This window comes from Molothrus aeneus, chromosome 1 (genome assembly GCF_037042795.1).
Source record: "Molothrus aeneus isolate 106 chromosome 1, BPBGC_Maene_1.0, whole genome shotgun sequence".
Lineage (NCBI taxonomy): Eukaryota > Metazoa > Chordata > Aves > Passeriformes > Icteridae > Molothrus > Molothrus aeneus.
The window spans coordinates 149,714,273-149,737,437 of NC_089646.1; the positions used below are offsets into that span (position 1 = coordinate 149,714,273).

The following is a 23,165-nucleotide window of genomic DNA, read 5'->3' on the forward strand; positions in this document are numbered from 1 at the left end:
AAACAGAAGCATCAAGGAACATCACCCTTCCTTAATTGATGTGGGGATGAGGGGAATATGGTCACAAGGGACGAGGAAAGGCTCAGGCATGGAATGCCTTCTTTGCCTCAGCCTTCAACAGTCAGATGGGTTATCCTGAGGACAAGCAGTCCCCTGAGCTGGCACACAGGGGCAGGGAGCAGAGCAGACCCCCTGCAATCCCAGAGGAAGTCGTCAGTGACCTGTGCAGCCACTTGGACACTGGCAAGTGTGTGGGCCTGGCCCAGAGTCCCCCAGGGATGCTGAGGGAGCCCATGGAAGAGCTCCCTAAGCCACTCTGCCATCCTTCATTGTCATCATTCCCTGCCAGCTGGGGAGGTCCCAGATGCCTGGAGGTGGCAGTGTGACATCCAGGCCCAGAAGGGCCACAGGGAGGCTGTGGGGAACTGCAGGCCTGTCAGCCTGACCTCGGGGCCCAGCAAGGTTCTGGAGCAGATAGATCATGGTGAGGGGGATCACAGGGCCCAGAGAGGGCAGCTGAGGGTTCAGGCCCAGGGAGTTTGGGTTTAGGAAAGGCAGGTCCTGCCTGAGCAACCTGATATCCCTTGGGCCCTAGATGAGCCACCTCAGGCCTGAGGGAAAAGCGGGGCATGGAGTCTCCCTGGACTTGAGCAAAACCTTTGACTCCATCTCCCACAGCAGAGTCCTGGAAAAGCCCAGGCCTTGTGCAGGGGCACTGTTTGCTGGGTTAAGAACTGTCACGATGGCCGTGTCCAGAGAGTGATGGGGAATGCTGTCACATCCAGTGTTGCCTGGTCACTAGCAGTGTCCCCTGGGTGCAGTTCTGTTCAGTGTCTGTCCTGTGGATGTGGACAAGACCATAGAGGGTACCCTCAGCAGTAAAATTGTGATGAGACCAAGTTGGGTGGGAGTGTCAATGTGCTGGAGGGTGACAAGGCTCTAGAGGCTGGCTGGGTGCTGTGAGGCCAGTGGGGTGAGGTTCAAGAAGAGCAAGGCCTGGGTCCTGCCCTTGTGTCCCTAGGAGCTCCTGCAGTGACCCAGCCTGGGGCAGATTGGCTGGAAATGTTCCCAGCAGGAAAGGCCCTGGGCTGCTGCTTGACAGTGTCCAAATCTGAGCTGGTGTGTGCCTAAGTGGGCAAGGGGGAGGGTGGCATCCTGAGCTTCTGTGTCAGCACCAGTGTGGCCAGCAGGATCCGGGGGTGACTGTCCCTCTGTGCTGGGCAGTGGGGAGGCCACACCTTGATGGTGTTTCTATTGTTTGAACTGCGGAGGCGTGTCCAGGATAGACTACGGCACCTGGAAAGCTCTGGAGCATGAGCCTGGTGAGGAGTAGCTGAGGGATCTGTGGGCTCTCAGTCTGGAGGAAAGGAGGCTCAGGCAAGACTCTGTCACTCTCTACAACTCCCTGAGAGGAGGCTGTAGCCAGGTGGGCATCAGCCTCCTTCTAAGTCACAAGCATTGAATCACAGAATCAGCTAGGGTTGGAAAAGACCTTGGGATTAATCAAGTCCATCCTATGAACAGGACAAGCTGAAATAGCCTCAATTAGCACCAGGGGAAGTTTAGTTTGAGTATTAGGAAGAATTTCTCCATGGAAAGGGTTGCCAAGCACTGAGAGGGGCTGCCCAGGGAGATGGTGGAGTCACCTTTCCTCAAGTTGTTTAAGGAAAGACTGGATGTGACACTCAGTGCTCTGGTCTACTTAACAAAGGTGGTGATTGGTCATATGCTGGAGTCAGTCTTGGAGGTATTTTCCAGTGTAATTAATTCTGGATGATTCTATGAAAAATGAATCAAGAGCTGCTGATACTTGTTCTGAGGAATTTCCTTTAGGGAGAATCACAGATGAAATCTGTCAAGGAAACTAGAAACCAAATGGGACAAGTGAGCTCTTCACTGCAAGTTTACCCATCAGCTAGTGTTTGTGATCTGGCTCCAGCTTTCCCCTCTTGTTGCCAATGGTCCCAGAGGTTGATGAGTTTGGATGTGAAATGATTTCTTTGGGAGCTGCTTGTGTCTATTAAATCATAGACTCAGAGGTGATTGGGGAGACCCTCAGCTCTTCAGCCCTAGCAATGGCATGAGTGGTGACAGATTCTGTGTGACAGCCACCACCCTTTGTCAGAGCAGAGCCTGGAGCTGGGGACACACACCTGCCCCAGGTATCCCCATTTTGCTCCACCTGTGCTGTCTCCTGGGTTACACCTGAACCCTCAAGTGTCAGGTGAGCTTAGAACCATCTCTGAATTGCAACACCTGCATTCTTGCCAGGCACTGTTTGGCAGTAGCATTTTTGGAAATACTCACAAAGCTCTGGGGTGCAGGTGAGTGTTACTTGCCTTGCACAGCTCAGGGACCAGGTGTCCCTCTGCTCACCTTCCCTACAAACAGCACAGGGACACGAGCCACCAACTCTTACTGAAATGTTTATTAAGATCGAACTTCGGAACAACAGATTGGAACACAATGTCTCGTGGAGTAGAATATTTCTAAACTGATTTTTTTCTTTTCTATGCATAAATGAAAAAAAAAATCAAGATTATACAAAAAAGAACAGAAAGTGCAGAACACAATAAAACAGTTCTCATGCAACATTTTTTTTAACCTTTAAACAGAAAATAAGCTCAACAGTGTAGAAATAAAAATCATACATACATTATGCCATCTACGCACTCAAACATTCATCTGTGACATCACTTTTCTTTATCCCTTTTTCCTCATAAAACAACATTATGTGTTTAACACATGCTTATAAACATTGCTAAACTCAGCAAGAGCTATTATAGTGCCCCAACTTAATAAGTTGATAAAAAAGTAGTTGTCATATGGCCAGTTCACAAAGGAACTAAATATTCTCTTTTTTTCTTTTTTTTTTTTTTTAATTTTTTCCCCACTATGAGATGCCTATATGCAGCTTTCTAGTAATACGAGGCATTTAAAATAAGCTGGTCATTTGGCTACTTAAAGGGCTTAGTGTTCATGTTACATCAGGCAAAACAAATTCACATTGGGAACTGCCAATTTGTTGAGAGAAAAGTCTGGATTTTTGGGTAATTTATTACAATTTGGCTGTTGTTAAGGACTGAGTAGGTGCACAGTAAATAAGGTGACATCATTAAGTTTGATTAAATGCTCCCAGAGCTTCACCCCAGACTTCCAAATTTAAGAATAAATGTGCCAGAGCAGGTCAAATTGAACCATGCTCTGCATTTTCCTTAAAATTTTAGCAGGTTGCAAGGGCATCAAAAGCCCTTTAATTACAGCAGATGCTCTCTTTTGGTGGGGGATGTATTTGTCCCTCCTGGGCAGCCCTGGTACTCCCAAGGGTGAGGGAAGCTGAGGTGAAAATTCAGGTGAAGCTGCTTGGGTTGAGGAACCAAACCAAATCGGTTTTCCAGGAGGTAATTTTAATTTAAACAACAGGAAAGCCTGGAACACCTTAATGAGCAGATCACTGGGTGCGAGTGCCATGCCAGGAGAAGGAATTGAGCCTTTTTTTGTTTTCTAAGGCAGTTTCTGAACTGCTGAGCCTCAAATTCAAACCCCAGTTGGTGTTTGAGCTGCTGCAGCTCCTTTGGATGCAACATGACAAAGAGAAAACTTTGGGTAGCTCCACTTTTTCCAAATGACCATTTTGTGACGTGCTTTACAAACGTTCAGCTTTGTCATTTAAGGAAGGAAAACAGCTAAAAGACTCTCTGGAACCATAAAGTTTCTGCAAAGAAAAATAAAATTTGGTATTTCTTTCACACAGTCATCCATAACATTTCTGTGCAATATTTGGTGTCCATTACATTTATTTGGCCTATTCAAAGGAAACGAGGACAAAACAGCTGCAAAGAAAACCAACTTCTCTTTCACCACAGACACTTCAGATGCTGAAGCTGCTACATGTGCTTGGAATATCATGCAGGAGTTCATTTGTTCATTTTAATAGGATACATATTTATAGCTGAGCTTGTCTTGCATTGGACTAGGATGAGGGAAACCTGGAAGAACTCAGTTGAAAACATTGTGGAGTACAGTGACAGCACACACAACCCCCAAAGGTATTTTGGCCCAAGCAGTGTGTCTGGAAATGTACAAACACAGAGGTACAGACACACACACATCCCTAAAAACCCCCAGATCTCAGCACCTGCCTCCTGTGCTTCCCTCTGCCCAGATGTCCCAGCTCTCCCAGGAACAGTGTGACCCTCTCTGCCTTTACTCATAGACCCCAACCTGCATGGCTGTGAGATCTGGCAGCCAGGAAAATCCTGCTTTTCATGGTGGATGCTGGAGGAAGCCACGCTCATCCCAGACCAAGGGCAGGGGACATGTTCTTAATGATGCAAACGAGGTTTTAATGAGGTACCTGGCAAAAAGCACCGTGGTTGCTGCTGTCATTCCAAGTGCTGGGGGGTTCAGATGAGGTGGGAGAAGGATGAGAAGGACTCAGTCCTTGCCTATGAGGAAAACCTCACGCAGCCTGTTCCATCCTGGGGTCTGAGTGCCAGCATTGGCATTGATGTGCTGGGAATATTTCAGAGCCTAGAAAAAGGCTCCAAATGAAAGGGGAAAAGGACACTGTGTGTTTCAAGAGCACAAACCTCCATTGGATTTACTGGCCTCCTCCCTCCTGATGATGAACAATCCCTATCTTTCCACAACTACTCACAGCCAGCACCAGCAAAACACCATATTTGTGTTATTAAAAGGCTATTTAGGCAATAAATCTCTATGAAAGTCATCAAACCAGCAAGAAGAGAAACTAAGAAATTATTGCTTCTGGAGTCTGAAATTGCTGTCGACAAACAGCACAGATCTCACTGGACTGGAATAACCCAACAGGGCCAAAGCCACACTGCACCTTTCTGAGGGGCGAAAGTTAAAGCTCCTCTGCTGTCACATGAAACATCTCGAGATGTGCAGCTGCCTTGTGTCACACATCACTGCAGCAGAACATGTTCAAATTGTTTATAGTACTGAACAACACAGAACTGAACCCCTAAACCTTATCCTACTACACTGATGGTCCAATGGGATGACTTCAACTGGACAGGAATACAAACAAAACAAAAGATGTTAATTGTCACCAGGAATAATGAGAAAAGCCACCTAAAACTTTTCTTTCCACAAGATCTGCAACAAACACATAAAACTGTACTACTTTAATTATGGCCAAAAAAAATCATTTCTGTATGAAAAGATAAAGTAAGGGACAGATGAAGAAATAAATCATTGCCCACTCTACACTGAGCAGTGCTGGGGCTAAAAGATGACTTTCACATCCAAGGAAAAGCCCTTGGGACACCTCAGCAGGTGAAGCCAGTGTGGGGGTTTCCCAGGCTGGCCCAAGGACAGGAGGAGATGGCTGGGACTCCCCAAGTTAATTCTTTTCTGGCAACACTACAAAAACTTCAGCACATTTACAATGAATAATTATTTCCTTTGCCTTTACCAGGGAGTGAAATCAGCTTCCTGCTGTGGCAGTGTGCGTATTCCTGCGTTATGAGCCCCATAAACAACTCCAAACACAGATTTTAACATCCAGTTCTTAGAAATGAAGCCATGCCAAATGCAGTCTGTGACAAAACTGGCCCTGCCCTGCCTTTGCTTGAAGCCTCTGGGTTTCAAATGAAAGGTCTTTCCTCTGTCCTTGCCCTTCCCTGGCTGAGAGAGCTCCATAAACATGGGTGAGCTCACTCCTAAAATGGTTTCATGTTCCCTCTGTGGGATCTGAAGTCAGAGGGAGCTGCAGCCTCTCCACCCTCTCTGCAGCTACTTGGTCAGTGTGACGGTGCAGTGAAAGAGATCTTGGCTTAGAAAGTGCAGTGTGGAGTAATGGAGATTTGATCCATGCTGGTCCATGGAACCCTTGGGAAAAAGGTAAGGCTGGCACCACTCAGAAGATGCAGGTTTTTAAACTGTTGAAGAACCTTTCCAGCAGTAGAGATTAAAATAAGGAGTACTTGACATGGTTATTTAACCAAAAGCAGAATCTTCAAGGAGCTTCAAAACTAAAATATTAAAGCCACTTTAAAATGTGTAACTCAGCATGTAACTTACATGAATGCCAGTTCTAGGGTGAAACACAACACTTGTCTCTCACACATGAACATCACCAGAATATATTAAATGTAACTGAGATGATAAAATTCACGGCAGAATTTCTCACAACTGCTTTCTTCAGTAAGGTCTCACACTCTTCAGTAGTATTGCTCCCCTGGCTGAACACAGTTCACAGTACATGTTCTACAGAAAAAATATTCACCATAGAAAAAGAAAGACTTCCTCGAGACACTTGGAAAAACAAATACAACCTCAAGTCCTGTGTGATTACATGTACTTCAGTGCTCTGTGATGTCACCAACCTAAAAACATCATCACCCTTGATAGCAAAGGCCATAGGCATTGACTGGAAGCCTTCAGAGAAACCCACAGATGCCACCTACAAACACACCCAAACATCCATTTCTCAAAAACATTGACAATTCAAGTAATTCATTAAAAACTGCTTTTCATATTGAAATATAGCTTCTTTGTCTGAATGCCGGGATTGCAGCATGATTGACACAGGCATTTGCAAGTCTTGGAGGAGGAGGAGTTTGAGGCAGCAGGAATCTCACACCGTGCTGTGTTTGCCTGTCCAGCACACGGATTGAGGCAGCCTGGGGGGCCCCAAGCCAAAATGAGTCAACAGCATCACAAACATATCTTACAAATGACAATCAGAAGTTTGTGAAGTACAAGTTTCAAAAGTTGCTTTAAATGGCTGCTGGATAATGATCCAAACCTATTTTAAATCAAGTTAGCAAAACTCTTTGAACTTCTTTCCAGAAAAGTATCTTTGCACTGCAGCTGTGTCCTGAATCACAGAAGGGGACATGGAGGATGTGCTGACAACATTGGTATGGCAGCTCAGAAGAGCTCTGGCCCACAATTCCTCCAACACAGGGACTGGAACAGCAACATTTGAATTTTAAGGCCTAAAAACTGTTTCTGACACAGATTTTTATACACCCAGACTATGCCATAAAGTGACAGAGGTAGGCCTTGGGTTCTCCTTGTTGTACTGACCCCGTGCCTTTACCTCGGCTGCTGCATTCCCAGCCAGGAGGTTAAAGGATCGTAAAAAGTGCAATTAATCAATGACTTCCTTTCCCTACGGAAGAGAATCCACATGCACCCTTCCACAAAGCTGACCCCAGAGATGCCCTTTCTCCACGGCAGCTTCATCCAGAGATGATCAGGTTTAAATGCTGAGAAAACCCCCGAGTTCACCAGCACGTGAAACTCTCAGCTAAAAATTGTCACAGCGTATTCCAACAACATTCATAAAATGCAGCACTTGTGATAAAGAAACCTGTGAGTGCTGGTCACCTCTCCCAGCTGCTGCTCCTTCCATCTACAGCTGACATCCAGCACCAAGTGTCACCCTCTCCTGAGAAGCAGCAGATTTGGGAGTGGTTGTGAATAGTATGACTAAAAGAATTCACGGCAATTTCTTAGAAACTGCAGTAATTGCTTTTTTTTTCCCTTGAAAATAATTGCAAATAAAAGGAGTCTGCAGTAATTGCACTAACAAAAACATGAAGTCTAAAATTAACGTAGCTGTCAGACCAGTAATATCATGCTCGTGAAAAAAATCGATTGATGTCTAAGCATAGTGAAATCTGAAATGTTCAGACAAAAAAATGGCAAGAGACTATAGGTCGAGATAGCTTCCATTTTCTGTTAGTTTAAAAACAGCTGAAAACTTAATTTTTCTAACTGCTAATTGTATACACTGTGAGTCTCATGCAGATTAATAAAACTTATTTGAAATCTAAATGTATTCTTAATAAAAAAGTGTCCAGAAATGACATTTCTAAGTTGTAGAGAAAGCAATTAGCATCAGAGCGACCTGCTCAAACCTAGAGGAAGGACTACAGAATTTCATTTACAATTTTGCATGAAACTGCCTTTTCTTCTGCAAATTTTAGCCACAAGTAGTGAAGGTCCTAATTCGCTTTCCTGGAAAAAAAAAAACCACAACAAAAGTTCTTGATCCTGCACCTGCACTCCTTGGAATGTGGGTGAACAAGAGTCAGTGGCCTCACACGGCTGACTCGCCCTCCGGCTCCGCCGCCGCGGCTCCTTTGCGCGTCAGCTTCAGCACCGTCGGCTTCTCCGTGCCTGCGCCGCTGCCTTCGGCTGTCTCTGGAGAACCCAGGCCCTTGGGCTCTTCCTTTGGCTCTTCGTTGACTTCGGGGTAAATCACCAAGAAAGTCGCTGTCAAAAAGCCCAGGAAGGATCCCACAGAAGCCACCATGGGGATGACTCTGACCGTGCCCACCATGTCCACCACGCCGCCGAGCGCGGAGGCCACCAGGATCTGAGAGATGTAAACCTGACACGACAGGATGGCGCAGTCGATGCCAAACCCTCGCTTCGAGTTCCCAGGGCTGTGGTGAATGTACTGCAAGAAGATAAGAAAGGCGGTAGGAGGTAAAACAATGGATGAAAGCAATACTTAAACATCAGAACTTCCCTCAAATTTCTCAGCCCCATGGTCAACTTCACATCATCTTTGTGCAGCACCATGACACAACTCCAGAGCCTCTTTATCTGCTCCTCAACAGCCTCCTCAGGACCCTGCAGTGCAAGGCAGGTATTGACAGGGTCACTTCCAGCCCACATCAGCTCCAAGATTAGGTTTTGTAAAAACAGCTTTACATGAAACATTTGGTACTACATGAAAACATTAATCCTATGATAACAAGGAATCCCCCTCCCAGTCGCAATTCAGGAACTTGTAACAAAAGTTCCTCCTGTAGTTTGTGATCCAAATGGAACAGTGGAATGACACTGTTGGGAAGTAAAATTGCCCTTGTTTCCAGCAGAATTGTTTTGCTTTATGCATCCCCAAAATTACAGCTGCATTTCCAGACTCACTTCAAAATCTAAGACTGTGAAAAACATGAGTAACACTACCATACCACATCAAGACAGGAGTAACAACTAGATAGATAGTAAATATTCACTCCAATAATGATTTAATTTCTCTTCATCTGCCATATGCCCCCAGATTATTTTACCTCAGCATAGGAAAAAGCAATTGTGACCCCCTCTGAGCCAACTCAGTGTGAAGACTATCTGATTTCAGCACCAGCTCCTGCTATTTACTATCCATTCAAGCTTTGGCACACATCCCAACCAAGCAGTTATCTTCAATAATGGCATTTAACAAACCTATTTTGCCACTGTGATCTTAAGAGAAACATGGATGTTCTGCCTTGATTCACATACATACTCCAAATATTCCACATACCTGTTTTATCTCATGGTATTGTCCCAAAAGCGCGTAGGGGCAGTAGGAGATGCTCATGGAGACAATTCCCATCGTGCTGATCATTATCATGGTGACGTACACGTTGGGGAACATGGCCATCACTGCAGTGCCAAGGGAAAAGCCCAGCGTGCCCAGGATGTAGATCACTTTTATGCTAAGGTCGTAGTTGTCCAAGTATTTCTGCAACAAGGCTGCAGAGATAAAGAATAAAACAGGAATCATAGAATGGTTTGAGTTGGAAGGGGCCTTTAAGACCATCCAGTTGCAACCAACCTTGCCATGGGCAGGGACACCTACTACTATCTCAGGTTGCTCCAAGCCCCATCCAACCTGGCCCAGAACACTTTCAGGGATGGGGCAACCACAGCTTCTCTGGGCAACCTGTGCCAGAACCTCACTACCCTCACAGGGAAGAATTTTTTCCCAGTATCCACTCTAAACCTACTTTTTTTTTTTTGTTTGAAGCCATTTCCCCTTAAATATCAGTTTACTCACTAAAATTTTAGGGGATTGATGTGGTCATGGCAGCCCTATACCCTGTTTAGGAGGTGGATGCTCATATTTGGGCTGTTTGACCAGCACAGCCCAGGCCTCGCTGGGAACAGGATGTGTTCCTGCTTCAGAAAGAGCCTGTCCCCACAGTACTGAGCTGAGCAGACATGCCTGCTGTGTGCTGCAAAAGGCAGAATTTAACTTTGGCAAAAACTCTGAATTTCAGAGTCTATTGCAAGTGCAAATTATCTGCAGAATGACTTTCAGAAATACATATTTATAATTTTGATTTAAAAACAGTCTTTGCAAGAACCCTCTTGCATATGCTTATATCTACCAAGCATGAGTTTAGTTTCCTGAAGGCTTGTTAAATGCCACTGAATATCCTTTGATTTCATTTTGTGCTTTATGCCACTTAACCATCTGTTCATATTTCCACCTCTACATTTGGAGGAACTTTTTAATATTGATTCTTAAAGAAGCCCTTCCCCTCATGGCCACAAGAAATGCTTTTCCAAAATATCCTTTACCTTAAACAAGGAGGTGGATACCAACTGAAGCAACACCATTTCAGGAGGGCAAGGAGTTGGATGATCTTTATGGGTCCCTTTTAACTCAGGATATTCCATGATTCACTTTTACCTTAGAAATACATGCATGAGGTGTATTCCACTGTGTGACTGCACAGTCTCTTACCTGAACAAACAGCAGCAGTAGCAGCATAAATCACCAGCCCCCAGCATCCCATCTGAACCCCAGCATTGTAGGCATGCAGCTCAGTCGAGTTTGAAGGGGCCTGCAACAGACACAGACACCAAACACCACTTTATTGTACTGAGCACATCTCAGAAACGAGGGACTCTGAGCAGGTCTGCCCATGGGAACGGCTCTCCTACCTTTGGATCGCCCTGGAAAATGACCTGTCCCATGAAATCCGTATAGAACACAGCTTCAGCAATGATGGAAAACCAGGTCAGGAGGTGGCAGACGCACAGCCTCAGCAGCTCCTTGGGCATCTTCAGCATGGAGAGCCACAAGAGCCTGACGGTGGTTTCGGTCTCGCCCTCTTCGCTCTCCGTGTCCCCGCTGGAGTTGGTGGTGCCGCTCTGGTTGCGGTGCCGGCAGCGCTGCCGCTGCCGTTTCTGCATGTCATAGATGTCGTTCATGCTGCGCGAGGATTTGATGAGCACGATGGCGTTGGCGCGGCGGAAGCGGTACCGGTGGGAGCCGATCTTGCCGTAGTACGAGAAGGTGTAGGATGGCTGCCGGTAGAACATGTGCCGGCGCCGCCGCATGGAGTTGGAAGTGCTGGATTGCTTCATGCCTATTCTGGCGTGGCCGTTGAGGAACTCCTTTGGTAGGGAGCCGTTGATGTTTGGGACTTTATCTTCATTTAAACGATTATCAAGCAACATTTCCTCCTCCTTCTCGTTCTCCCTGAGGAAAGCAGACAGGTGGTTGAGCTTGGACTTCATGATCTCCTGGCTCGTGTTGTGGGGAGTGTTTGGATATGAAGCATCCTGAAAAATGGAGGGTTCAATGTCATGCAGGAAAAGCAGCTCCGATTCAATTTCCAATGTGGCATCAGGCATGTGCAGAACTGAGTCACTCTTGCTTCTCACAATGTTCACCTCAAGGAACTCCATATTGAGGTCGTGCTCTGACTGAACCTCATCATGGAACATGGAAGCTCCATAGGGCTCTTCCTCACTAATTACATTCAGCCGATTCAGTGGGGGGAGACTGCCACTGAATTTGGCACTGGAAAGTGTGTCTCCTTCATCATCAATCCTGTCCTGCTGAGGGTTATATTGCTCTTCTTCAATGCTGAAAAGGTGGAGAGCAACGGAGACAGAGAAAATAATGGCTGCAAAGAAAAAAAGGACTTGCTCTTGAGATTTAAAAATGCTACCCAAGAAGGTCTGTGTCCAGTCCAGCCCTCCTAACATATAACCAATTGCTCCTCCAAGACCTGTAGAACAGAAAAAAGTGAGAAGTGAGTTCAGGAATGATCAATTCAGCCATGACCTGGTCTTCAGGAAGACTGAACAGCTGCCAAAAACATCTCAGCTAACTCCATACCAGCTGAAAATGCATGGATGTTCAGGGCCATGTCTTGTTCTTCACTGTCCACCACATCCAACAAGTAGGCCCGAATTGGCCCTTCCGTTGCATCGGCGCAGAAGTCCAACACCACCACCCCAAGCACAGTGAGAACGATTCCAATGGGCTGCTTGTCCGGGACATCACCAATAGCCAGACCTAGGGAGAAATGGGAGAGCTGTCTGAGCATCTCACTTAAAAAGGGCAAACTCCTAAGAACAAGCTTAACACCTTAAGAGAGAGGTGGCCAACATGTTCACTGCAAAAACTTCTTTATGGAGCAAAATGGCAATTTCAGCTCTTTGGCACAGAATCATGGAAGGCCTGGGACACAGACGGGTTTTATGTTCTTAAGACTGACATTTATCAAAATGTTATTTTATAAAGCATCTCTTAAACATCTGGGAGCACTGAATATTATTTCATATTCATCCCATGTATTTTCCTTTGGGTGCTGAAGGCTATTTTTATAAAAGACAGCCATGGTGGGAGAGGGGAGCATCCAAAATGACATATTTCACCTGTCAGACACATGCACAGGTAACTGCACTGCTGGCAGCATTCCTCACACAATGCTTAATGTCACACCAGGGTAAAGTGAAATTTAACCCCTTCATTGCTCTCTTTGCTTTTCTTAAACACTCCTATTTTCTAGATTGCTTTTTATAAGCAAAACTTTTAAGGATGAAGCAACACGGATGTATTTTGCATTGCAAAAAGCATCAGTCAGCTTCTGTTGACAGCATAAGATGAAATGCTTTTTGTCTACAGAGTAGAAAGGCAGCATTAGTGCAGAGCTGGATAATTTGTCATGAGATGAACCAGTGACAAAAGCACGAATTACTTGAATCACAGAGATTTAGAAGTTACACATGTGAGGCTTATAAAACCATTAGTGTAACTGATTAAAATGTCTGTGGAAGGAGATGAACTGGCTAAGCCACCAAAAATCATCTAAATCTCAAGCGCTGATTCCTGCATATTGAATCCTCATTTATACCAAGCTCTTTGAAGGCTAAAGAAATTTATAAATGTTCCACATTCAGCTGAACCCTACAGCAGAAAACACCAACACTGCTGTAGATATGCTGGAAATCTGAACAGGGCAGGAGAGAAGAGGAGTTGGGTAAGGTGTTCTCCTGGGACATGGCTGTATCACGATTGGGATTAGCCAACCTCTGTGCTTTTGGTTCCTCTCCCTATGACTTCTACTGCCAGAGGCCACATTATGAAAGAGGGTCTGATACAGTCTTTGCAGCATCTCCTGTTGTCCCAAATTGTAATTAGGATTGCAAGTAACTGGAGACTGAGGATAGGCAAGCAAAGCAGAAAAATTGTCAATATTTTGTGCTGATTTATTAAAAGGCTTCAAAATAAGCCTATAAACAGAGCCTGAGGTTTACCTGACAGTATCAATGGCTCCTGATCTAAACTACTGTGTGGAACTGAGAGCTCTTATTACTTAAAATCTTGTAAGGGGGTTGCAGCCTAACATCCTGCAAACATCTGAAGGAAGAGGAATAAATCTTGGAGACACAACAACTAAATATAATTGATGACAACTAAATACAATTGATATCAAACCGTACAGTCAACCCAGGACCATGCCATATGGTAACAATTCAAATAAATAATATTTATTGTTGGGATAAATTAAAAAAGCATAAACTGAATATCATCTATTTGAATAATTTGTCCACTGCAGTTTGCAAAGAATTGAAGCCAATCATATGGCATTCCAGTCTGGCTTTAACAGGCTAAGCCAAGGTAACATTCCACTCATTTCCCTCAATTAGTAGACCTGTTTCACAATAGAGCTGCATCTAACCCCAAAAAAAGAGAGCCAAGAGGATGTTATTAGGTGCTAAGTTCCTTTTGTTTGCATCAGTCCAATCATTTTGTAAACATTTTCCGAAAAGTACTTGCTGTCACCTCTCCTACAATAAATTTACAAAGAGATTGTAGATTAAATTCGTAGTAAACTGTGTTCAAGGGAAACTATTTTTACCAGCTTTGATGGGGGCTCAGGAAAAATTATTTTCCCACATAGTTTTTGATAAACAAATATTAACTGTGTTCTGGACTTTTTCAATACTGGGTCTAAGAAAAGCACAAGAAAAAGTGAAAAGATAATTTTTGAAATAATGCTGGAAACAGGATGTGTTGCCAGATATGCATTAAAGGGAAAATGGATCACAACAGGAAACATTTCCCTGTGAACAGGTTGCTACAATTTTCCCATGTCAAGGATCGACCAAATTCGTCTCAGCGACTGCAAACATTATTCTGGCAACCATTGTATTAATAACATTGTTATTAATACCAGTTACAGCTAGGATTGCACAATGCTCAGCACAGTGCTGTAACTCTGAGTTCAAATAATAACAGGCAAGATGGACAGAGCTCAAGTGCAGGGTTGTGGAGATTTCTAATGATTTTAAGGTTAAATATGAGGTAAACCAACTGCAGAACATTATCATTACTTCCTGCACTACAATCTCAAAGCAGGTACATTAGCAGGGGATGCACGTAGGGCATTTCCTTGTTATTTACCTATCACAGAGCCATTAAGGAAAAGTGCAACTCCAAAGAGGACACCAATGCAGAGAGCAAGGATGAAAGGCCGCCGGCGGCCCCAGCTCAGCGTGCAGCGGTCACTGGCCGAACCTATGAGTGGAGTGAAGATCAAGCCCAGGATTGGGCTGAGGAACCAAGTGAGGCTGTAGTATTGTTCAGGAAGACCTAAAACAAAACAAAAATGATAGAAAGGTCATGTGGTACACACCAAACATCTCACTCTATACACTGAGTTTTGTTACAGCATTGAAAAGGGTAAATTGATTTACAGTGAATTCTCTCCCAACTTAAAAAGTCATTTAAGATCCTTCAGTGATGGTTAAAAAACAGCTAAGGAAAGCACAGATTGTTTGCCTTTCAAATACCTGGGCAATAAGAAAGTAACAATTGGAGTATTTCTGCTACTGAGTCCTCTATTGATTTGTATATTGTTTATTGGAAAATAAAACCAAAGATGTTGGGGAAGCTGCCTGGCTGCCATATACACAGATCCCCTGCTCAACAAAGCCTTTAAGATTCAAAAATGAACATTATTAGTGGTGCTGCTTTCATCTAAGACCAGCCCCACAAAAGGGTTATTAAAGATTTTATGGACTGAGAATGAAGGACAGAATTTGAATGTCTTATGAAACGTCCCATTTCTAAGCACAAAAATGTTTACTTACAAAAATGAATGATAGACAATAAAAACAACAATTAGCAATTATTCAGCAACTTAGATAAATCCAAGGTTTCCTTGTCCCCACTGTCTTTGCTTTCTTTAAGAACAGAGGTGACTATTCATAGGATCAGATGGAAAAAAGTTAAAATCTACTACATAGCACTTACTAGAAAGCAACAACTTGCTAGAATTAATAATTTCTGGAGAAGAAAGAGTTCCCAAGCCCTGCTCTGCACATCCCCAGCACGGAGCAGTGGCCTGCAGATGGCAGACTGGCCACAGCAGCAGCCATGCTGGCTCCTCTGGGACCTTCCTCCCGCTCGTTTATCAGCACAGGGCAGGTAACACTCCAGCACGGTTCTTAGAATAACGTTAAAAACAAAACAATCTATTTCTTGCAGTCCAACTGATGCCAAGACAGAAAAACTCAGTGTCTTTATCCCAGGAAGGAAAACCATTTATTATCCAAACCCATATTTGGTGAGTGCAAGCAGCATTTGACCTTTGCTGGCGAGATCAACCTGTACCTTGTGCTCCCTGTCCAGCACATTGAGGCATCCATTACCAAGCAGGATTATACCAATCCCTGCCCAAAATAACCTCTGATGCAAATTTGGAAGTCTAATCTGCTGCTGTTTAAAAGTAGCACCAAATCTTGACTAGCAACACTGACTTCTTCCACGAGACAGATCAGATTTTCCCAAGAGTGTTGTACACTCTGTGGTGATACAGAGATTATATCATGGAAAACAAGATATTTCTTGGCATAAATAATCAATTTCATCATCAGGATTCAAAATCCAGGTCTGAGGCCAAGGTCTGTGTGATTTGACTCAACTTTGGCTAATGAACAAGCTAACAGTGACAGCTGCCCTGATGAGTCCAGAGTTATTGGAAGGGACCTGCTCCTGCTGGAAGTTCCCAACCTGTGTTTGCCATGAACCTTGTGCCCCAGGGAGTGGCATCGTGGTTCAGCCACCTTTCCTTGTTACAGGCAGCTGCAGGCCTGCACTGAGGCCAATATTCCCTATCAGTACTTACCATGGAACTGTTGATTCCTTTTGCACAGGATTTAGATCTTTAGGAAAGGGCTGTGTTTGTACAGGTGGCACCATGTTCACATCATGATTCAAATCACTATCTCCTGCTTAGCTTTTCCTGCTGTTTGGTGATGTCTTGGCTGACATGGAAGTATTAGCTGAGACATAACTCTGTGTGTGTTTGCATATTAGACCTAAAGCTCTTGTTCAAGAAGCCACAGTGCCTGCAGACTGCAGTATTTATTTGCACCATCCAGCTTCTCTTCGTGAACACTATCTTCATCAAAGATGCAAGTCAGGAAGCCAGCAATTCAAGCAGAAGTGCAAGGAAAACTTCCATCCCCCTGTGGTTTTAACATTCCTTTTAACTTCACCAGGTTCAACAGCTTCCCAAGCACACAAGCAGGTTCAGGCACCTCATGTTTAACTAGCACCTCACCTGCTCCAAGATGTTGACACCAGTGCCTGAACTGGTTTAATGATGGGGAAGAGGAAACATTTAGTTCAAGACAAGTAAAACTAAAGGCTGGGCATGATTCATTTAGGGTGAATGATTTTTCTGCAGGACACAGAAGAAATGGCAACATGTAAACACTCATCCCATTTAGCCTGCACAGAGCCATCCTGGGAGCAGTGGTTCAGCACCCAAGGTTGCTACTGTGTGAGGCCAAGTCCCTGCAGAGCCTGTTTCAAACACAGTGAGAAGCTGCAGCTTAACCAATGTCATGGATCTTTATTGCAGTGATCACCAACATCTGGAATAACCTGATGGTGTTTCACTGCACAAGGGCTGTGTGTTGAAAGCAGACATTTCTTTTCTGAATTATGTTGTGACTTGTGAGTTATGAGCTGGGACGTCTCAATCAAGCTCATCCATCAGTAAACACTTGTGAGACGCTGGGATGGTTTGCAGTAAATCACACAGAGACTTTAAATAAACACAGGGGTGAAGCTGGCAAGAGCTCTGTCATCAGCCTAACAAGCCTCATCACATCTTATGTGAATAAACAATCAAATAGACATATTTAAGTAAAATGGACACAAGGATTCTCTTTAATAATCCATTGAGACAAACAATTTGTTTTAATGGAGACTGTGAGCAGAAACAACAAGGAAACACTGGTAGATCAGAGACAAGCAAAAGAAGTGCAAATCAGGGACACCAGGGGTTGGCATAGCTCACTGTCCCTCTGTCCTTGAGGCCACCACCTTGTCTGCAGTCTGCAATGACACTTCTCTGTGGTGTGTTAACAAAAAAACCAGTTCTGGAAACTCACAAACCATTTGAAATGATGATTTGAAATTACTTTGGCAAAGAACTAAAAACTGTTTACAAATATTTCTCCTTCAAGTGTAAAACCTGCACATTTCTGAACTGGACGGATAGGTATTTTTTATGCTTTAGAGCCACAGCTAACTGTCATAAAAATGTCCTAAAATTATTTTAAAAACATTCAGTACTTGACTTCAAGTACTTTCAAGATCAACTTTGCATGTAATAACTCAAAATCAGATTAAGGTCTGGTTTGATTTTACAGGTCAGTAAAAAGGAAGAAAAAAGGTTTTTTACCTAACCTTTGATGCATGACTAAAACTAATGAGTTTTATCTTTCCATGTGTGAGTCAGAGGAGAGAGACTGAAATGCTTTCTTGGGAAGAATTTATTTTTACTTATTGCAAAGGGTGATCTTCCTAACATCTAAGTATTATAAATAAAAGCCTAAATCTAAATATTTACAGTGAAAATGGCTTACTTTGCAGAAGACATGAATCTCAATGATTTCAGAACAGAGCCATGGATGTAGCTTTTATGGAAGGGTAAAAAGGACACTTGAAACCCCAAGAACATTATGTTTCAAGATTCTTTTTTAGAAAAACCACTTTGATTTTTTTTTTTTTATTGAACTACTCATTAGCGGCCAAAATATCTATCTTTAGAAAAAAAGGCCACGATAAAAATCTATACAAGAATTAACAGCCCCATGCCAAGAAAAATGGAAGAATTTCTAAAAAGCTTTGAGTGCTCCCCCAAGTAAACAGGAAAGGGATAACTTTCAAGTGAAACACGAGCCATTCCCATAGATTGGGTAATGGCAGGAATCACTGACATGAGCACAACCTGCTTTCTCTCTTGCTGGAGAAGCCATGCCATGGGACTGCTTCCATAAGCTAAATGGCAGGGCCCTGATAAATTGCATTCCAAGAGTAAGCCAGCAGTTTATAAAGTCATCATGTATGTTTTACATACAGTTATGCAGAATTCCAAACTGTTACCATTTATTAAGTAATGTGTATGGCTTTACTGTAAGTATGTAAACTGTGAGTTTGTCATATCAGAATGTAGTTGGTTACTCAAGTGGAAAACAACTGAGTGGGGTAAGACAAGACTCCTGGTGGGAAGCAGGCACACATGAAAACTAAAAGCAGTACAGGAAAAAATTAATCTGCTGTTGGGAGAATTCCCTTCTCAACCTGAGAGACTCCTCAGCTGAGCAATGCACAGGCAGACAGAGCAATCATTGTATCAGTGGGCAGGAAAGTGAATTATCCAGAGTTTCCCTTTGTGTTTGCTTTCTAGATGTGAAAGTTGAGATGTGTAATTGATAAACTCAGTCTGCCCAGTGAACCAAAACTCTGAAGAGCTCTAGCGCCCAGAAGTGTCTTCTTTCTCTGTACAGATTTAGGTGTCACCTCTGATGTCTGTGCTCAGCATTGTTGCTGGGAAATCAGACTTTTGTAAAGCTCACAGCCATGTTCTACCAGGAGTTTTCCAGGAAAGAGCCTTCTGAGGCACTGAGCACGACCTCCACTGTCCCATGAAGTGAGACTTCAAAAGGGACCTCGCAGATGCTTTTCCTAAAATTCACCCTTCATGCTGGCAGAGTCTGCAGGACCTTCATCATTTCAACAGTAGCTTGCTTTAGTGCTAGACATTTTAATATAAATGAGAACATTCCAGACAGACAAGGAGAACTCCAACCCCAAAATACTATTCTTCCCTTAAAAGAGGCTGTTCTGGTTTTAGTATCTTGAATGTCTGCATACATGATATGCATATTTAGGTTGGCTTGCGTGATTTGGCAGGAGACGAAAAAAAAAGTCTGAAAATTGAAATACTTCAAGAAATTGTGTGTGTATATGTGTGTGTTTGTGTGTGTCTGTGTTAAAACAACAGAAACCACCCTAAGTCTTCCAGAAGTTTTCTGCCTCACAAGAATGAGCTCCAAATATGAAACTTTATAGAAGTTCTGTCTGCAAGGGCGTTAGAAAGTTGAGGAAGGTAATTGCATATCCTAATGGTTCCTTTTTCTGTATATGCATGCTGCTAAACGTACAGAATGTCACCATTTTATGCAATATTTTAAAATGGGAAGACAGTTCAGAAGGCAGCTGAGGCAGGAAAGAAAACAATAAGCAGAAATGTAGAGACAGAGGGAATGTTTTGACACCAAGAAGTTCCTTCTGACGCCCCCATTCAGTGGCAAGGACTCAGCTGGGGGGTGTATTTTAAATAAACTTGGCTATGGTTACGTGCTGGGCCAGCAGCCCTACAGCATCCAGTCTCTGATGTGCACAACAGATGCACAGATGCTGGCTTGGACTGGATTTCAAGGCAGCACAGCCATGAGATTGTCATCCATTTGACAGCCTGTCCACAACCTCATGCAGCCAGAAGTGAAATGTCCCAACTGCTGAGAGCTGCTGTGTCCCCACAGAACAGGCCACAGCTCAGCTGGGACTGATTTTCTAAGGCCAAGAGTGGTTTCATGCAGCACATGCCTTTACCAAAGGCTGCTCAGACAGACATGCAGACTCAAAGGCCAAAGCAGCTGCATCCCATTACCAATTTAATGCTGTTCCTTTATTTTGTCTGTAATTTTCCACCTCCACACTTGCCTTGCCAGGTAGCAGCTCTTAGAGCAAACTGCCATCCACCAACTTGGAAAAGCAGCCTGGTGGCCTCACGGGGGAGGAATAATAACTGGAGGATTATTATTTAGCCTTTTACTGACAGCTAATCTGAGGAAACACTGAGGAGGGAAAAAACATATTGGATAAACAAGGTTAGTATTTGTGGCTGAATGTGAACTAAATGTGGAGCAGGTCACAAGGCAGACTCAGAAGTCTCATACAAATCAGTGAGAAAAAGAGCAAAACACAACAACAGCTTCTGTTAGGAGTGATGACTGCCACTGAGACCCTTGTAATATGGCATTTCCCAGCCAGCTACAAACAAACAGGACACTGGCTTCTAGTAAATAAGGGTTTGTTTTTTCCCAGACAAAAAAAGTGCCCAACAATAGTGGGACCAGCACTGCTCACGGTTCACAGGAAATGCTCACTGTGTCACCATCAGTCTAAGGGCTGCGTGAGGTCACGAGTTACATGGAAGAAAGATTAAGTCCCATGCAGCAGTTTCTATTCAAAATCTCTTTTTGATAAGTTCTATTGGGGGAAAAATAGTTCTTTATAAGCTTAACAATAAGATCTGATATGGGAATAGGATGCTATGGTCCTATTTTCATTTGTTAGAAATCATCACCTAGAGACTTGTTTATACACTTTAAATAAACACCATACAAATTTCTGAATGAACACAAGAAGCTGTCGTGCCCTGCAAATGCTTTCTATTCCACAATTTCATCCTTGTATAAAATACTGCATGCTGCTAAAAATATTTCACATTGATCTGTTTAAAACGACATTGCTTATACAATCTGCTTTGTTTAGACTATTTTTAAGGAGTGCACCAAGCAGAACCAATCCTTGTCAAAAAACTGTGGAAAAGTTCAAACTCTGCTATCTGTTTTTTATCTTATACATCAAAATTATAGGAACCACTGCAAACTGAAGCAGTTTTGCTTCGGGGGATCTATATGAGGAGTAGGGGTTTCAGAACAACTTCATAAATTCAGCTAAATATGCATTCCCTTATATTTAAAATGAAAATATAGACTTATCACACATTTGTGTCTCCCAGAGAAACTGCAAACGAGCTGCAATGCCTGTTCTGACAACATGAAACTGACCATATATTCTTTGCTTCTTGCTATCTCCCTTCAGATTTTAGGAGTTTAATGGCGTAAGAGTGGGACACTGAGCTGCCAGAGAAACCATACCTGAGACAACATACGTTGAACCAATGCACTGCAATAGGCCTGACTGGTGGTCTGAGCACTACTGAGGTACAGTCAGCACTTGTACATAGAGTTTTTTGCACCCATGAGAAACCACATTCTAACCTCTGGATTGAAACAGGAACTCTGACCAACAGAGAAGGGCTATAAAAAAAAGCACAGAAAGCACAGTAATTGGTCCTGGTGCCCATTACTATGATCTGAGCAGCGAGAGTACAAGCTTTTAAGAAGGAAATAATTTAAAGTACTTCTTGAAATCAGAGTCTGGCAGCACATGAGATGAGACAGACTCTAATTTGCCCTAATGTGACAGTATCTTACAGCTGCTGGAGTGAGAAGAAATGAAGCTTATACAGGATTTGATTTTTAGACTAAAAATTTGCTTTTCATTCAATTACTCCTGCCCAGCCTGCATAAGGCACTTGCTCAAGCCAAGTGCTTGTTCAGAACCTGCTTGGAAGAAGCAGCAAACAGCACAACACTGGTGAAAAACTGACCAATACTTGTGATCATGGGGCTCAGTTCAGTTGCAAGAGAGCAGGTGGAAGAACTCAGAACAAAACTGTGAGGTTTTTCACTGTTGCTTTGCTTCCTACATTAAAATGATTGCCCAGCAAGCTGTCAGGCATCTTGATTCGCTCAGTGTCTCAGGAACAACCTACTGCATAAACAGCATCTCAAAACTGTGCCTTCAGTCTTCCCACTGGTAAAATTTACATCCTGAAATTCCTCTTGTGCCTGTGGAATCAGAGCTCTTGTGCTTAGCCTGCAACATTCAGGAGCTGTCAGCACATTATCCCATCTCACAGGCAGGAGCACGCGTGCCCTGCACTGCGGGAACACAAACATCAGCCACTTGCAAGAAGTCCCTCCTGTCCCTCATCCCCCTCCTGTAAGGTCTTGTCAGCAGGGATGGCTGCACAAGGGCTGGGATGCTGAGCTCTCAGCTCACTCAGCTGCTCTGTTACTGCCCTGGAGGATGTACAGGCCTGCCTCCTCTGTGCAAACAAGGAATTTTTATGGGGCACAAGACCAGAGGGATAAAGCACAATTTCTCCATTGGATTGGGTTATGGGCACTGAGGAGAGTGATAATCAAGAGAACAAATAATTAATAGGAATATTACAGAGACATAAAAACATGGCACTGCAAAAACCTGACATCCAAGGGCAAAAAGCAGAAAATTCTTTCCAAAACTACCAGCAGAAGTCTGGAATAGTCAGGAAAAACCCAGAGGACGAAAGAGACACTGTAGGGGAGAGGGCTGGGGCACTGCCTGTCTTCTAGGACAGGAACCTGCTGCCTACATTGGTGTGATATTCACACCTTCTACAACACATTCAGACTTTTAAAATGCACCCACATTTCTGCTTTAGTCACTCCCTATCATAAGGACAGGATTCAAGACAAAATCTGCATCTACGTTACAGACACAGGAACAAATAATGAATAGGAAAATTAAAATTATGATATTAGGTTAGAGATATAGGAAAACTGTCTGACATTTTCTTAAAACTTGTATTTCAAATTTCTGATTTCCTTAGGAGTTGGATGCAAACAAGTCAACACTGTTACAGCAGAATTAACTCCCAAAAATTTGGAAACTATTTCATGCCATGTCTGCACCTAGACTAGAGCCATCCATTTTGAAAGACCAGCTAAACTGGTAATAAAACAAAGCCCTTGCCCTTCAACAGCTTCAGTACAGAAATATTAGTGTGGTGTTTCACACAGAATGCTCTGGAGGTGTTTTTAAGCTGCAGAAGAGTCATATCTCCTTCTGGCAAAGCTGTTCTGCCTTTTGAAACTCCCTATGCAATAGCATGCCAGCAGCAACC

At 43.5% G+C, this 23,165-nt stretch overlaps 1 protein-coding gene across 1 annotated transcript in view; it reads right to left on the reverse strand.

The window, feature by feature from the left end:
• Positions 1–2,413: 2,413 nt before the first annotated feature.
• Positions 2,414–23,165, reverse strand: part of SLC45A4 (solute carrier family 45 member 4) — an 85,457-nt gene continuing 64,705 nt past the window's right edge. Inside the window, exons 3-8 of the mRNA XM_066566822.1 lie at positions 14,465–14,653; positions 11,891–12,070; positions 10,705–11,780; positions 10,505–10,604; positions 9,296–9,507; positions 2,414–8,443 (exon numbers count right to left, since the gene is read on the reverse strand). Of these exons, the coding sequence (XP_066422919.1) occupies positions 8,081–8,443; positions 9,296–9,507; positions 10,505–10,604; positions 10,705–11,780; positions 11,891–12,070; positions 14,465–14,653 (2,120 nt within the window). The 3' untranslated portion in view covers positions 2,414–8,080. The remainder of the gene's footprint in view (positions 8,444–9,295; positions 9,508–10,504; positions 10,605–10,704; positions 11,781–11,890; positions 12,071–14,464; positions 14,654–23,165) is intronic.